General features: G+C 31.2%; 1 protein-coding gene and 1 long non-coding RNA gene across 2 annotated transcripts; both read left to right on the forward strand.

Moving 5' to 3' along the window:
- Positions 1 to 10,771: 10,771 nt before the first annotated feature.
- On the forward strand, positions 10,772 to 13,209 carry LOC145954516 (uncharacterized). Its single transcript, XR_014431754.1, has 2 exons — positions 10,772 to 12,213; positions 13,017 to 13,209. It is a non-coding gene; the product is annotated as an uncharacterized LOC145954516 (long non-coding RNA).
- A 2,014-nt stretch (positions 13,210 to 15,223) lies between these two features.
- LOC145954515 (midasin-like) lies at positions 15,224 to 17,497 on the forward strand. Its single transcript, XM_083068920.1, has 4 exons — positions 15,224 to 16,327; positions 16,438 to 16,539; positions 16,634 to 16,858; positions 16,956 to 17,497. Exons 1-4 carry the CDS (start codon positions 16,157 to 16,159, stop codon positions 17,115 to 17,117), a joined length of 660 nt encoding a protein of 219 aa, XP_082925046.1. The 5' UTR covers positions 15,224 to 16,156; the 3' UTR covers positions 17,118 to 17,497.
- Positions 17,498 to 18,252: the final 755 nt, after the last annotated feature.

An 18,252-nucleotide genomic window follows, 5' to 3' on the forward strand; every position in this document is an offset into this window, starting at 1 on the left:
ATACGGCCGTATTGGTTTCAGTACGGCCGTATTGTAGTACAAAATGTGCAGTACGGCCGTACTGAATTCCAAGGAGGCCGTATTGAGCTCCAAACCTCCCACTTCCTTATTTTTAGGTACTCTAAGACCTCTAAACCTACAGATAGCCATCCTATGGTCTTCTAGGAGTCCTTCTGGCTGACTTTCTTTCGATCTTTGAGAGTTTTCGAGTCTTATTTCCGACCCGGACAATTTTAGGGGTCTACAAGGATAAAACTTGATGATTTACTCCCTTCTCTGTTGGCATAATTTCTTCAATTTTTCCTTCTCCCTCTCATTAATTGACGACTGTGCGAGTGGATCTTTTTGTGAGATAATAAGGTTCACTAAAATCAACCCCTTAACCAGATGTTTGATAAGTGCTATGATTTCATTAAGTTTATGGCCTAGTTTGAAGCACTTATATCAACGTTCCTTGCTTTAGACTTTGTTTTTAACTCAAAACATATCTAAATTGTTAGGTGATCACATTTTATTTTTGAATTATGTTTTTAGGTAACTTACAAGTATTTGGTTGTTGTTTTGTAGTTTAGGAGAAAGCTAGGAAAGAAAGAAGGAAGTCAAACACAAAGTGGTAAATTTGAAATTGAAGGAATTTTTTGTTAAGTCCCCAGGCTAAGCCCTAGATCCACGCTTAGCCTCAGCGTGGCAGAGAATCCCTGAAACAGAATTTTGATCCCCACGCTGAGCGTGGAACTGAGGCTGAGCGTGGGAGTCCCAGAACCTCATTTCACTCCAGACCTATCCCCAAGCTTAGCGTGGCTCTCACGCTTAGCGTGGATTGTGCTGACATGTCATTATTCACATAAGACAAAAGCTTTTATGACCTAAAAGTGGGATTTTCAAGGAGAGAAGCAAGGAGGATCATTCTTGGACTTTGTGTGGCGGCTGGAGAGCTCTGGAACCTTCAAGACCAAGCTTCTTCCTTTCTTCATCATTTTGTAGAGTTCTACATGTCTATGTGTAGCTAAACTCACCCTTGTTGGGGTTTGATGTAACTAAACCCATTCTCATGTGTAAACTCTAAGCTATCAATCTAAGTTGTTATTTAGTTTTATTGTTCTATTTCTGTGCATAATGCTTGTTTTGGCTTGATCACCCTTAACTTGAACTTGAGGTTTTTAAGAGATTGAGAAATGATTTTAAACCTTTGACTTGAAATAGAGCAGCTAATGGTGCTTATTGCTAGAGATAGAGTAAATGCCATTGGTCTTTCTTAAGCTCTAGTTTTTAAAGCTGGTTTCTTGGTTAATCTATGCAAGAGATTGATAGTTTAAGTTAGAAACTTAGATGCCAACTTGTAAGAGATTAGGGTTGGTTATTTTTGAGAGTGATTGATAATTTCTGAATAATAACTATTGTGAACTTAGTAATAAGCATGAGAGGAAGGTTTAGTGAAGTCAAACCCCAACAATTTATTAATATTGCATTAGAATCAAGTTTTGCACTCTAAGTGTTTACCAAAATACCAAAAAGAATTGTTATTGCTTGTTACATTATTTACTACAGCAAATCAAACTCTTATTGCTTTCCGGTAGCTTAGTTAGTATAACAAGTGAAAATTGCAAAGTGTTGTGCAAGTCCCTTGGGAGACGATACTCATACTTTCATTGAACTACTTATACGATTTGGTACACTTGCCAAACGAGATAACAATGTTCATTGGCTCATGATATATACCAAGTACACCTTTTTTTTATAAAAAATTAAAATTAAAATTTTAAATATTCTTAATTTTTTTAATGTTTTAATTTTACACCCGAATATTCAATTTAACATTTTTTCTTCTTCTTTTCCAAGCATCTCATTCTCTCGTCTTTTCAATATTCACGTGCATCTTTTACCTTTCTCTTAATCTCCACCTATTTAAGTAAGTAATTTTAATTCTTTCAATTTTACATTACTTTCTTCTCCTTTCTCTTTTAGTTTTCACACTATTATTCTTTCTCTCTCTTATTTTAGTTTTCACACGCATCTAAAACGTAGAGTTAGTTTTCAACAACATTATAGGTGCGTGTGACTTCCTCAACAATATTGAAAATGCCGAGTCAAATGTGTGTTTTTCTTCAAATACTTCCCCCATTTACATGTTTAGAAAACACAACATCAAATAATTTTAATGTTCTAGAAAATATTTTTTAGAATAGTAAAATTAGGGTTAATGAAAACATTTCCCAAAATTGTGTTTTTAATATATTTCTGGAAAGTACTTTTTGAAACACTAAATTTACTGTTTCAAAAATTACTTTATGAAATTACGTAAAACAATACAATTTTAGAAATTATGGATTGTATCATGTATTGCAAATGCAATATTGTGGTTGCGAACTTATCCGCAACAACATCAAATCGCAATTTCGGTGAGATTATGAATCACCTATGTTTTTTTGCAACGTAACAACACATTTGTAACACGTTCGCTATGTGATAAATTAATCCTGTAACTATTCATTGTTCACTTAAAAAAGTGATGATGAGAATCTTCAGAGAATCATTTTAGAGAGAATCATTTCAGATTAATAAGGTAGAAGACAACTTAAAAAATAAAAGTGATAACTTAGAAGCTTGAAAACTCATTTTCGTGCAGAAAATCCTCTATAGCAAGTAGCAACCAAGCGTCTAAGATTCCAAGCTTTTTCCTTGTTAAGCGTAAGTTTTCTTCCTCTTATTCTTATATCTATGTTTCTCTCCGTTTTACATTGTCATCGGTGTTGATCTATGCTAGAAATTGATTCCAAGTTGGGTATGTTTGAGAGTAGGGAAATAGTATGGTTATGGGTTTGGGTTGGGTATGGGGGAGCAACACCACATCACACAACATTGTTTGGTAGAGGGGCGCGTGCGGGGCTGGAAATTTGGGTAATGAGAGGTAGAGGGCTTTTTGTGAGAGTTAAAAGATGGGTGAGAAAGAAATTGGCATCGCTTGGCAGAGAGGGACATGCTTGTGGGATTGAAAATTTGGAAATTGAGTGTGAGAGCTTTTTGTGAATTTGGAGGATATAGTATTTGGGTGCTTGGGTAGGCTAGGTGACGTGGTGTTTGGTTAGGAATTTTAAGATGAATTTTTTTTCAATGATTTTACGGAGAGGTTATTTTAGGGGGAAATAAATTTTTGTTGTTATAAAATAATTAAAAGAATTGATTTTTTATTGCCTATTAATTGATAAATTATGAATAAATATAAATGTTTTTACTATATTAAAATTTATATATAATATATGTAAATAATTAATATTTATAAATACTTAGATTAAATTCACATTTTTATATTTAAAGTATATGCAAATGATTAGTATTAATTATAATATTAATAATGATAAACTATTAATATTTTAATTTTATATTAGATTAATATTATTTTTATAACACATGCAAATGATTATTAGAATATTTTGTATTTTTTATATATAATAATATGTTTAGCCTAATTTTATGCATATTAATATTAGTTTATTTATATTTAGTTTTATTTTTATTCTAATTTATTAACCATTATTCTGAAGTTTGAAATATAATTTAATTATTGATTGATATTATATTTTTTTAATTTCTATACAGATATATATACACAATGTCATCAATTAAAATTGCTATAGATTTATCTATTCAAGTCTCTGATAAAGTTTAATATTTATGGATGGACAATCATTATAATTTTTTTTTAATTATTTAAAATTGTACATTTTTTTAATTAAATTTAATATTATATATATATATATATATGATACTTAGTTTGAGAGGTTTATTTTATATTAAAATTTATATCGAGAGCCTAACGCGTATTTAAAGTTCAAAAATTTGACGGTAAGAGTTTTGGTCAGGGTTTCTATATATCAGAAACTAACTTGCTTATGAAGTCACTTATAAACATGCAGAACGTGTAGTTATTGCATGCTGAAGTTCAACGCAAATTTCTCCTTGTGCTACGCACAAACCCTAGGACAATATTTCAAAGTTTGTAAAATGGCAAGTATGAAAGGAGAATATTATAATAGCAGAATTTTCTATGTATATTGCCATATATTGCCATGAATCACTTTGGCAAGTTCCATGCATTAAAATGATCACATTACAATAAAGATAAGAAAACATATAATAGATATATTTATTAAAAATTCACTTTTTTTTTTCTCAAATTCAAAAGTACATAATAAAATATAACTATTTAAAATTAATTGACTTCAAAAAATAACTTACAAAAAGCAACTTCTTTAGTTTATAAAAGGATCGCACAATGGAATTAGGTGTCGATAGAAATAATTATGGTATGCATTCTTTCACTAAATTTGTGATTAATATCGAACGTTTATTTTATAATATGTTTATTATATTTATATTTATTATACTATTAATGACAAAATTGAATAAAAAATAATCATAGTATGTAACTCTTGGGGTTGTTCGAGTTAAAGCCCATAAGAATTAATCAAAAAACACAAAGATAGAAAGGCAACTAGATCAGGGAATGTTTTTTTCCTAAGGATATAGAAAAGCTTCGAGGAAGTCAAAAAGTACACATAGACTAGCTTCGAGTAAGTCGAAAAGTACACATAGACAACACTCGAAGAACAAAGGACAAGAGGAGAGGTTATTAGCAGTTATGGACAGATGAGAAGTTGTAACATATTATCATGATCATGGTAGTTACTAAATAGATGCGCACTAATCGTCCATGAAGAAGTTGTTTCGAGAGTCGAACAAGAAGACGTGGGATGAGCAGTTATGAGAAGTTACACAAGCCACATAATGGGCAATAAGTATATGCCCCACGTCGATTATTCATGTAGATAACTACTCCCAATTACCTCTATAAATACGAAAAGCAATTCTATCATAGGGGTCAAAAATTCATGTTTAAGAACTCTCACAAGCACTCACTGCCTACGTATATGGCTCCCAAGTATGAGATTGCTGAATATGACTTCTTAGCTTTTTTTTCCTTTCTTTTCATAGTGTAGTTTATGGTAGAATAACGTAGTCTAATTTCATATTTCAACTTGTTTTTGAATCATCACGCATTGTAATTTACAATTTATATGAAACAAATAGCTATGATTTATGTTGTCAATATACATATTACACACTCAATCTATTTGAAGGTATGCATGCATGATATTTACTTGATAATAATCATTGATGAATATCTAGAAATTGATACTTATTAAATTGGTCTATCTTATTTTCATCTCCGTTATCAAATTATATATACTTACCTAAATTAAAAAATTCTATGCTAGTTAGAATAAAAAGAATCTACATACGGAATTCACTCAAATAGTAATTGAAGCAAATAATATTTACAAAATATTATATGTTGAGATGTGTTTTTCTAAATCTGTGTGAACTTCAAATCTTGAAAATTATTGTGCATTTGACACGCGTAATTTAAATTCATAATTAAATTCATTATAAATGTACTTATAATGATAAGTACAAAGTTTAAACTCTCTAATTAATTAGTAAAACCCATAAAATGACAAATAAAAATAGATAACAAAAGCATCAAATTTAACCAACAATTGATGAGATTCTCACGTTAGTTGAACTTAGAGAGTTAGGACAGCCGGGCCATGGTGTTCTTTTATTTATTTATTTATTTTTTAATACTTTTATTAATTATAACCCCTTTTTATAAAGCATTTAAAAATCTAGAAATTTTTTTAATTTTAATCCCTATAAAAACATATAAAAAATAAATTTAATTTTTTAAATTAAGGACTAAACATTAAGAAATAACTAATATTAATAATGGCGTATAGAGTGTTTTTAATCGTTAAAAATGTAATTTTTTTTCAACTGTGTTAGTTATATTATCGTCAAAATTAATTGACAAAATTGTGACAGATTTATTTGTCGTCAAAATTGAAAAATAACAACAATTTAAATATAAATTAATAAAAAATAAAATAAAATAAACTGGAAAAAATAGAAAATTAAAATATTAATTTATCCTAGTCGCATATATTGAAATGTTATCGCTTAAAAACTTTAAATTACTTAGAGCTTGTTTTCCTTAAGTACTAAAGTTGTAATATTTAGGTGGCAAAAATATACTTCCTCTTAAATATTCGAGCCTTTTAAATATAAATCATTTATATAATTATAATTAAGAGAATTTTAGCCCGTCAAATAAGTGTATATTGATCGAGTTCAACTATTTTAATCGAAATTCTGAGTGCTCCACTGCTCCTCTGGGATATCAAGAATTTTTAGACAAAATAAAAGCCGTTTTATTCTTTAATTAATTTATTCAGCTATTATTAGCAATGAAGTAACTTGACGCGAGGTTCTTTATATTGATGGAACAGTAAAGAAATAATATACAAAGATGATAGTATTTGTTAACAAATATATTTATAAGAGAACTTAATTCGTGAGAAAACAAATATAAGGACAAAGTAATAACAACATATTCGTGAATATCCTTTCATAATCACATGGAACTTGCGCATACCATGTAAATATTTCAAAGATTATTAGTGTTTATCATAATTTTACATAGAAATGAAATATTACTAGCTCTAAATTTATTCGTGAATCTTCTAAAAAAAAAAAAGAAAAAAGGTTGTAAACAACAAATGCTTATGAAACGAACAATTCATAAATAAACAAATAATGACTATAATAATCACTGCGCGCTTCCTACATATAACTCCGGCCACTTCTTCCACATGATCACCTGCAATAAAATCAAAATGATAAATGTAATTAAAGACCATGACATTAATTAACGGGAAAAGGGGGTGAAAAAGAATGAAATTATTGTAACTCCTAGCTGATTTAATAGATAAAAAAAATTACAAAATTTTCAATAGCAAGAAATTGAGATCGTTGTTGAGGGTTTGTTTCTAATTTATTTGACCTGTTTTGAATGCATTTCAAGAATTTTTATAGGCAAGACCCGATTGAACAGTCTTCTTTTGGCCACCGTTTTGAGAGGTCGAACCATTGCTGCTCTTAGTCTTAGACTGCCCCTTGTTGCCTATAAGCTTGGAGGTGTCTTGCGGATTGGAACAGATCATTCTCACAAAGCAATATTCAAAATATTGGTTCAATGAACTATTTGTATTACAATGTATATATTGTTTTGATGCAATTAAAATGATGCAGTGTGTTGCTATTTTATAATGCATATGGAAGGGACGTGCCTCGTAATTATTACATATTTCGCTGAATTACATTACAAATTTCCATGAATTGCATTAGAAATCTATTAGGATATATTGCTAGGGCGATTATGCTAACGTGTAACGAAATAATATTCTAAAACAAATGTCGTCAATGTAAATTCATGCATGGGGAGAAAGAAAATGTATGTAATTTTTTCAATAATTTCCGAAAAGAGAGAAGAAACAATAATATCAAGAAGGGGGAGAAGGGCCAAAAATTGTGTTAATTATTAAGTTGACTTGGTCTTTTACGTGAAAGAGTTATTTATTAATTAATTAATGTGTATAGTGAAAATAGAGGGAAATGAAAAAGCAAATGCAGAGAGATATCATGACGCGTATTCAGAGTTGAAAGCTTTGACGGAGAGAGTTTTAGTAACGGTTTCTATATAACTTGGTTATCTTTGATAAATTATTATTATGTTATTATTTACATGCCAATGCAATATCGGTGTAAGCTTGGTGGCCATTCACTGCAGATTTCCTTACGCAACAAGCTAACATATATGATATGATCATTCACGCAAACCCTCAAAAGTTTGTAAACCATGAAAAGTAGCAGAAATTTCTACGTAAATTACCATCACTTGGGAAGTTCCATGCAGAGAATGGTGAAGGCATGCATGATTGCCTATAAATATCATATTATTCCACGTACGTATATCATCAATGAAAGGTCAAGTAATTGTAGGTTTTCTAATAATTAAATCATGCGCTTTATATTTTGATGGATCAAAACAGCAAACTGGATCATGAATTAGAATTATAATTGTTTAGAGAAACTCTTACTAAAATTTTATTTCAAGTTAAGTCAATACGTTTGAATAATGAAACTAAGTATGAAGCTTTGAATCAGATTTGGAGACACTAATTGCCTTGAGGATAAAAAATATTATTATTCGAGGAGATTCTTAATTAATATAATCAAACAATTAATTCGATAATATAAATATATAAGTGAGGATTTAATTAAGTATTGTTCTCGAACAATTTTTCTTTTAACTATGTTTGACGAAGTTCAATTCGAACAAATTTCTCAAAATTCAAATTATGAGGCAAATGAATTGGCTCATATTGTTTTGGGGTATAAGCTTACTAAAGGAAAATGTGAGTCTATGATAGAAATTAATTTGAAATAAGTTACTAAATGTATTTGAGAGTTATTTTGTTGATGCATCATTCATTTATTATTGGAGAAAATCACTTGTTGAATTTACAAAATTCAAACATAAAGATGGGTAAAAAAAATAAGATATTGAACCATCAATTATGTAATTTTAAATGATGAATTATACAAAAAAGATTTAATGGTTTGTTATTTAACTGTTTAGTAGATAATGAAATGTATTTAGTTATGGAAAAAATACATGAAAGAATTTGTGGTACTCATCAAGCTGATGAGAAAATCAAGTGGGTATTATCTTGAAAAGGCTATTATTGATCGACCATGTTGAAATATTGTATTGAATTTGTTAAAAGTTATAATGAATGTCAAAAACATGAACCAATAAAATAATAGTTCCAGCAAGTGAATTGCATTCTATTGTTAAACCATGGCCTTTTCGAGGTTGGGTTATAAATTTGATCAGTCAATTATATCCTTCATCGTCAAAAAAATCCTAAATATATTATAGTTGTTATAGACTATTTTATCAAATGGGTCGAAACTATTCCTTTTAAAGAAGTTGGTCAAAAAGAATTTATAGATTTTATTGAAGATCATATTATTTTTTTGATTTAGAATACCACAGACCATAACTACATATCAAGAAATTGTATTTACTAGTCAAAAAAATTATACAATACATTGAGTTAAGAAGAATTAAGTTGGTTACTTTGACACCTTATTATGTTCAAGCAAATGGACAAGTTAAAGTTTCTAATAAGATTTTTGATATCTTTGGCAAAGAAAATATAGCTTCAAGACCTTGGAATTGGCATGAAACTTTATTAGAAGTTTTATGAGCATATAGAAATTCATCCAAGGGGGCGACATAAATGGCATTATATAAACTTGTTTATGGACATAAGGCAATATTACCTATAGATGTCGAAGATTATTAGAATTTCATGTATGATGAATTGATTCAATTAGATGAAGAGAGATTAATGACAATGCAAAAATTGATACATCAAAAAGAGAAGATATCCCCGATCTATAATAAAAAGTTAAGTCAAAGACATTTTCGATTAGTGACTTAATTTTGAAGGTACTATTACTAATGGATTAGAAGTCTTGAAGTTTAGAAAAATGGTGTTATAATTAGAAAGAACCATATTCGATAGAAAAAGTATATTCAAAAAATGCATATTTGATCAAAGAAGATAATTTAAATCATATAACTAAAGTAATAAATAAAAAATATTTGAAGAAATTTCACGAAGGAAAATTTCATTAAAGTTTTAATGATGAAAATGTTCATAATATTTTTTCATTTACAATATTTTTCTCTAAAGTTTTGATAAGTCTTGTAGGTTTGGTTTAGATTGACACATTTTGAGGAGTAGAGTACTTCAAGCTTCTTCTTAATTATGCTCAAGAGTCTTTCAAAGTTTAGGAAAAAAGGTTTTGCCTTTTTCCTTCAATCTCTTCTATTGTGCTATCACCTTTTGTCTTTTAAATTTTATTGTTGTTGTTTTGACAAATTTGAATCAAGCTTCTTTAATAAAAGCCATCAAATCTTCTTCCTCCTTTTTGAAGTTCATTAAGATAAGGATGAATACTATTCAAAATTTCTTTTAGAGCATCAAGGTCTTCAAAAACTTTTTTCTATCTCCTTCTATATATGTTAACTTTAATATGGTCCACTTCTTGATGCATACTTAACCATTTACATTGAGGTTAGAAACTGTAGTAAAAACATGAACATATTCTTGTAACTCTAAAGTAATTTCCACACCAAGATCATATATTGAGCATTAATTACTATATGAAATTTTGATTTGGAAAACTTTGAAAAGTATGCCTCGCCTTTTTAACATTCTACTAATTATTTTCTTATTCACTTTAGAGAGCCTTCAACTCACTCTTGAAAACTTGACAAATTCACATCCTAAGAATCATATCAAAAAAACATTTGAAATATAATTTTTCAAACTAAATGAAATGGATAAAGAAAGAATTATTCCCAATAAAATGGAAAAAAAAAATATTGTGAATTGGTTACAGAGTCCATCGAGAGAGCAAAAACATAAAAATATAGAAGTAGATCATGGATAAAGGGTAACATTACGTTCAAATTTCAAATTACAATGTATATATTGTTTTGATGTAATTAAAATGATGCCATGTGTTGCTTTTTTTTATAATGCATATGGAAGGGACGTGCCTCGTAATTATTACATATTTCGCTGAATTACGTTACAAATTTCCATGAATTGCATTACAAATATATTAGGATATATTGCTAGGGCGATTATGCTAACGTGTAACGAAATAATATTCCAAAAAAAAATGTGGCCAATGTAAATTCATGCACGGGCAGAAAGAAAATGCCTGTAATCACTAGTACAAAAGAGGTGTACTACGTCGGTTATTTTTAGCTTTTTACGTCAGAAAACATACCGACGTAGAAGTGGGAGACGTAAATTTTATGTTGGATTCGCAAAACCGACGTAAATTTACGTCGTACATTACGACATCCGACGTAAAAAAGTAGGAAAAAAATTTAAAAAAAAAAAACATAAAAAGGTCAGCAGAACGGTCCGTTCTCCAAGCAAAACAGGTCGTTCTGGTTGGAGAACGGGCCGTTCTGCATCCAGAACAAGCCATTCAACTTCGTATAACAACCCAAAAGAAAACGCTCACTACCTATACAAATAGAACAACTAAAAAATCAAATAAAACAGATAGCCAGAGTAGCAATGCGAAGTAGAAAAGTGTTAAGGAAACCTTGATTCATACCTGAGGAGCAGCAACAATGTGCAAATGAGTAACAAAGGATTCATCCCTCTGCAAAAGACAAAAAAAACGATTCAGTAACAAAGGAGAGGGAGAGGGTTTAGAGAGAAAAAAATGAAAAGTGAGGAAGAGTGAATGCGCGCGGTGTACCTCGCGCTCTCTTATTTAAATTTGCGTCCTTTTTTACGTCGGACCCTACCAGGTCCGACGTAAAAAAGTTCGCAAAAATTATAAAAATGTCACCGCATTCTTTTTACGTCGGATTTAAGTATTTCTGACGTAAAAGGGGTGACATAATATGCTAATTTTTCACTAGTGAATTTTTTCAATAATTTCCGAAAATGAGAAAAAGAAACAATAATATGAAGAAGGGGGAGAAGGGCCAAAAATTGTGGGACGCGGTCTATTAACTATTAAGTTGACTTGGTTTTTTAAGTGAAAGAGTTATTTATTAATTAATTAATGTGTATAGTGAAAATAGGGGGAAATGAAAAAGCAAATGCAGAGAGATATGATGACGCGTATTCAAAGTCGAAAGCTTTGACGGTGAGAGTTTTCGTAACGGTTTCTATATAACTTGGTTATCTTTGATAAATTATTATTATATTATTATTTACATGCCAATGCAATATCGGTATAAATTCACTGCAGATTTCCTTAAGCAACAAGCTAACATATATGATATGATCATTCACGCAAATCCTAGAGTTCAAAAGTTCGTAAACCATGAAATGTAGCTGAAATTTCTACGTAAATTACCATCGCTTGGGAAGTTTCCATGCAAAGAATGGTGAAGCCATGCAGGATTGCCTATAAATACAGACAAGCCACATTGCTATGTTTCATCAACATTTATTGTCCAATTAATCCCATACTCAAAATTAAGCAACAGCAATACCAATCTTAGTTAGCCAGGTCGCAGGAACAGGATGAATACCCAAAAGATAAGCATTCAGAAGATTCTTGCCCCTACAACAAGGCCACCCCCTAAGGACGCTAACTCCAAACCTCCAACCACTGGGGTTAAGTTGCCCACTGTACAACAGGCTTTTGCAAGAAGGAAATGATTTCACACATACCATAATATTTATTCTCTTCTCACAGGTAATTATCCTTGTTGCATATAAATTAAATTATAGACTAGAGTGTTTTGGGGGAGTTATTTTTTAATAAAAGCATTTTTAAAAGTGTTAAAGATTTTATATCAAATAAAAATATAAACATATTAGTTAGACTCATAATCAACTTACAATCATCTTAAGAGCGGAGTCTTGAACCTAATATAACCATACAAAATTTACTTGTAAGATAAAATTTATTTCACACTTATATGTATCAATATAATCATATATCTAGTTTATGTAAGATTTTTAATAAGAAGTTCTTCTTTGAAGAATAATGTATTTATAAATTTCAATCCATCATTGTTATTTATAAATTAAATTTTAATATCTTTTTTTAAAAAATATACTGCAATATATATAAATTATTTATTATGTATACTTATGTATTTAAAAATATTTACTTATTATAATTTTTAATCATAGCATGATTTATACATTTAAAAGTATATATTTGTTAAAGAAAAGTACTTACAAGATATATATAAACAGTTCTCAACTGTATGACACGGACTAAAAAACCAATTTATAGTAATCTGAAAAAAAGGGTTCTTTTCTATATGTTGAGTGTAGAAATTAAGATGTGAAAATTCATGTAAACGACAGCAGATGATATATGATCACGTTTAGTGTTCCACCACATCTTAAAAAGAATTATCTTGAAGGAGAATGTATGAGAAAATAAAAATCATGTCAATAGTTTATAAACATCCTTATACTAAATCCAAATTAATGATAACAAAATGTTTGCCTATACATACTTTTAATTAACTTAATATCTTCCAGATTGATGAATATAAGTTGGACCAGTATGAAGCATGGAAGCAGGAACTATAGGGATCCGAGCATGTATACATCACATCAACTAGTGCATCTGTTTATTGTATTCGTTAATTTATTTGTTTGACTTTATGGTGATTGTGTGTTTTGTGTTTTTGTAAGAAAAAATTCGTAACATAAAGCAATACACTTTCGAATATCATATATTACTTTACTTTGATTGAACCTATACACGTACGTTACGTTGGTTAAAAACGGCCATTGTGTAATGAATTTTATTGAATAATTTTCTAATATCGGTCAATAAAATTAGGGAATATTAATTTTATTCAAGCCTCAAAATTGAAAATCGCGCGTTATAATCATTCTCTCGTGCAAAGAAATGGATTTGTAATTTCATAAAATGAAATTCTCCCTTTTCTCTTTTTCTCTAAACATACTATTTTATTTTTCTTTACGTGTTGGATTCCTCTAGTCCCAACAACGAGCAAAAATGGGAAGTATATAGTAGAGAGCTTTGTCCAAAGACTGGTATAAATGAATCAAGTCAAGACATTTAAATTTAAAACTTGAGTTGTGATAGGAAAAAAAAGAGGCATTTATTGAAATGTGTTGCATTTAAAAATTTAAAATCGTTTTATTTAAATAAAATATGACACTTACGTGCATGTCTCATTCATGGTTTGATCGATTAGTATTAAACTGGAATACATAATAGAAATATTAATGCAATCTTTTGTTTACAAAAATGACGAATAAAAATTTGAAGAACCTTTTCTGCAATAAGCAAAGAAATTACAGCTTCTCTTGTTCTCATATACCTCATCTGGACGAAAACGATAAAAATATGCTAACACAACCTGTAACAAAGGAAGAAGTTTCATGTGATCTTAACTGCATGAAACCCTATAAATCACCGAGTCCAGACGGGTTCCAGCCAATCTTCTCCAAACAGTATTGGCACTTAATCTCGGAGATGATGTTTGGATGCTTATTAAGGAAGCCTTCGAGACGGGAACCTTTAATCCATCCATCGCTGACACCTTGTTAGCTACTATTCCCAAGGTGGAAAATCCAAAGAGCTTTAAAGAACTTCGCCCAATCAGCTTATGTAACACTCTATATAAGCTCATAATTACGAAAGTTATGGAACTTTGTCCAAAGGTTGTCTGCGCGAGTTCGGGTTTCCAAACAAATTGATCAACTTAATGATGCAGTGTGTTAAATCATCCAACTTTCTTTCATTTGGAATGGCAATAGACTTGCACCCTTTCATCCAACTAGAGGACTAAAACAAGGGGATCCCTATCCCCTTATCTTTTTGTCCTATGCATGGAAAAACTCTCGTTGAGGATTCTTCATGAAGTACAAAATGAAGTTTGGCATCCTATTAAAATGTCTAAAACTGGCTCTCTAATCTCCCACCACTACAAAAAAAAAATAACCTATGCTTACAAACACTTTTACCTATACACTTGAATTAGTATAGGTAAAATTAAAAAAAAATTTACCTATAAATGTTTAATGTAGGTATAACTCAAAAATCTATAGCTACTTTTGTTTGGTGTAGGTAAAACTCAATATAACTTAAAGTTCTTCTAACAACAGATTTTCAATGTAGGTAAAAGACCTCAAAGACTTATTATTACAAAAAATTAGTCAATTAGTAGCCATTTTTTTCAGCGGTTTTAATAAACCGCCAAAAAAAAATTGTAATTCTAGGGGTTATCTTGACCCCCACAAAATAATCCCATGATTGTCTTCAAGGTCACGACGCAGTGCCCCTCTATTCATCTTCCATACAAAGAAACCCTAACCCTAGCCCCAATCCTTCTCACGCTCATCGGCGGAATCTCTACGATAGCGATCACTTAGGCCTCGGCGCGAACCTTGTCATGGGCCAAGTCAAGATCCTCAAGAGAGGCGAGAAGTTAAGCCCTGATGACGCCCGCACCGCTTCCCATTGCAGGAGTGTTTCTAGGGTCTGGTCTTCGCTCCTGCGTTAGGCTGCGCAGTGTTTGAACGTCGAATTGAAGGAGTTTAAAGGTAGAGAGAGGTTCGCACTGTAGAATTGATTCGAAATTCATTCAGATAGTGTCACTCTCCGATCTCCAAATCCCCAACAACTATGGTGAGAGGATTGCTCAACAAGCTCGTCTCTCGTCCCTCTCCGTGCCGGAAAGTGGCAGCACAACAAGCTTCGCCGCCTCAACATCCATGAGTACCAGGTCTCTCTGCGTTCCCTGCTCTTGTTCTTATCATTGCAATTTACGAATCGATTCCAATTTCTACGGAATCTGTTGATTCATTTCGCTCTTCCGTTGGTGTATTTCTTTTCAATAATAATAATAATAAATCATTTTTGTGGATGACGAATCTGGAGTTCCTTGAATGTATATTTTGTGGAACCGTGGATGTTTATTTGTCGAAAATCTTTTGATTCGGTTGATTGACGAGCGTTGATTATGGAAACCAGGGCGCCGAATTGATGAACAAACACGGAATCAACGTTCTGAGAGGCGTAGCTGTTTCCTCTGTTTAAGAGGTCAGAAAGGCCATCAAGGACGTTTTCCCTAACGAGAAAGAGGTAATTTATTTCGTAACTTGATGTTCACAAAAAGCACCAAGAAGTGGATTTTAGAATTGTAAGGTGCGTTGTGTTTGTTTCCATTAATTCCTCTGCAGTCAATGCCTCTAATTCTTCTTTGTCTCACATGAAGGTAAATAATTTTGTTACTTTTGTTGGATGCTTAAACATAAGACAGTTTCCACCCAAGTAATCATGTATTGTTCTTATGAAACTATGATGTGCAACAGCTTGATGACTCTGTTCAAGATGAAATAATGGCAAATCAGCGGATGATCCCACCTGGCTTATCTTAAGTGAAATAATGGCAAATCATGTATTGTAATTTGTCTATTTTTTTTATGTCATCCAGGGCTGCTTCTCACTTGAACATTAATCTTCAAATGAATTATTGGCCATCCCTTTCTTGCAACCTACACGAGTGTCAAGAGCCCTTATTTGATTTCATCTCCTCTTTGTCAGTCAATGGAAATAAAACCGCAATGGAAATGCTTGATTTTATTTTACTTTTGTTTAGGAACTGACATGATGAGTTTGACAGGAAAATATATACACACTTATGCGCTTCCCTCGTGCTGCTTCATGTAAGTTCATTTCTGTTAATCATGACATTGGGTTGGACATGCCTCCTTCATACAGTTTAGATTTTGCTCCAGGATTTTATTTGGTAGATGTGGATTTGATTGAAAGGCTTGCTACACTTGCAAGTGGCATTGCCGCTGATAAGAAGGTATAAATTTCACCGGATTAAAATCCTTCCTCAAACTTCATTCTGGGTTATGAAATTTACAAGATTGATTAGTTTTGTTCATTGGTTTGTATCTGAATCATCAAAAGCAGGTATCTGTGGTGCAATATAGAGCTGCTGTCTATCGGAACATTCTTGTTCAAATAGCACATTGTACAGCAAATGCAAAAATAATTGATGATAAGTCTTATATGGTCAGTTTCCTTATTTTGGTTTTTCTATCAGCTAATTCATTTGTATTGATTGAAATGAATATCTGTTTACAACGTTATATATCTTCTACTTCAGCTCTTGCACAAGATATTTGATGAGTTTGCCAGACTTTGGTTGAATACTAAAATTTTTGCAAAGTCAAAGAGTGATTTTAATGCCCAACAGTACAAGTTTAAACCTCGAGCCTTCCAAATTGAGAGTGTTATTGAAGTTGAAATACCAACTCTTGCAAATTCATGTGCACAGGAAGCATTTTTGGAATGGAAACAATTTTCTTGTGACGAAAAAGCTGCTGACAATGTAATCCTTATGCAATCTTTGAATCTTGGATATCTGTTTATTATTGATTCCATCCTGTTCATATTGACTATCTGAAATGAAATGTTTGTTCAACCAGTTGGTAGGCTCTGAGGAATGTTTCACATTGGATGAAGAATGGAAGCAGCTGGAAGATTCTATCCTCAGCCATGTGGTTCTCATTCACAATCAGTTATTTGGATCTAGTGATCTAGTCCAGGCTGTGAGTCTAAGTATCTCTGTTTTCATAAATTCAAGTTAGAATATGGTTTGCAATTTGAAGTTAAAAAAGATTTTTATGCCATGTTTCCTAGTTGATATAATCTTGGTTATTGCATGGTTAAGTGGTTGGGCTAACTAGTTACTCTTACGGTGTGTTTTTGGTTCAATGAATTAATTCACCTGGATTGGTCTTGTTCTTAGTCCACTTGTCTGTATTCAAAGAAAATTTATTGACATCTGAAGTGAGTTGTGTGGGAGGAATTTGACACAGACCTATTGTCTTGCACTTTTCAATGATTTGGTTGACTCTTTAAGTCCTCTTTTGATGAATGTAATTGTACCATATCTATTTATTTAATGGATCCAATGCACAACCAATTGTTCTTGCATTTATTTGTGAATGAATTGTTGTGTACATCTGTTATTGTCTATGTGTATGGATTTTTGATTGGGGTTACTAATACAGTATGACTCTATTAAAGTATCTTTTAAATGTCATGAATCAATTATCACAAAAGCTTAAGCTACTGAGTGAAAGCACATTAATAGTTCTATATCCAATGTGCCCTCTCATACAAGAACCCTTTGGGCTTGAAGCATGTGGGCAACCAAGATCAAACATTAGACAGAAGATTTATAGATGCTCTAATACTATGTCATTAATCTATTATTCCATAAAGCTGGAGCTGTTTAGTGAAAGCACATGAATGATTTTATATTTTATAGATATTACACTTGGAAAATTCATGGTTATCCTTGATTTTCTATTGCTAACCAAGCTTGGATTTATTTTTGAAATTATTCATTGTATATTTCTAGGTCCATTCAGTCGTCATCATGTTTCAGGGGAATTAAACATTAATTTTAGCATGGTTAACATCCATTACTAGTGCTGATTTGTTATGAACTTGCAATTTTTTATACATCCCTTGTAGTTATGATTCTTCATTTTTCCTTCAGCCTGGAACTTTCGAAGTTTCTGATGAAGATCGATTGCATTCCTTTAGTGACTCGTATACCTTGGGTGTCGATTTAATTAGAGGTAATAATCAGTTCATTTTTAAAGAAAGGAATTTGAATTGGTCATTGCTTCATATTACATTTTCCATTCTTAATTTTGTTGCCTCAAGTGTCCACTCTACAACTTTGCCCAGTGTAGATGCTAAGCTCATGCC

Source organism: Cajanus cajan, chromosome 2 (assembly GCF_000230855.2).
Source record: "Cajanus cajan strain Asha chromosome 2, NIPB_CcT2T_4, whole genome shotgun sequence".
Classification (NCBI taxonomy): domain Eukaryota; kingdom Viridiplantae; phylum Streptophyta; class Magnoliopsida; order Fabales; family Fabaceae; genus Cajanus; species Cajanus cajan.

What these genes read in the sequence shown, in the direction of transcription:
- LOC145954515 (XM_083068920.1), top strand. Translation starts at nt 16,157, where the DNA reads ATGCGCTTCCCTCGTGCTGCTTCATGTAAGTTCATTTCTGTTAATCAT. An exon ending in GCATTGCCGCTGATAAGAAG is followed by an intron (nt 16,328 to 16,437) that starts GTATAAATTTCA and finishes CATCAAAAGCAG; the next exon opens with GTATCTGTGGTGCAATATAG. An exon ending in ACGAAAAAGCTGCTGACAAT is followed by an intron (nt 16,859 to 16,955) that starts GTAATCCTTATG and finishes TTGTTCAACCAG; the next exon opens with TTGGTAGGCTCTGAGGAATG.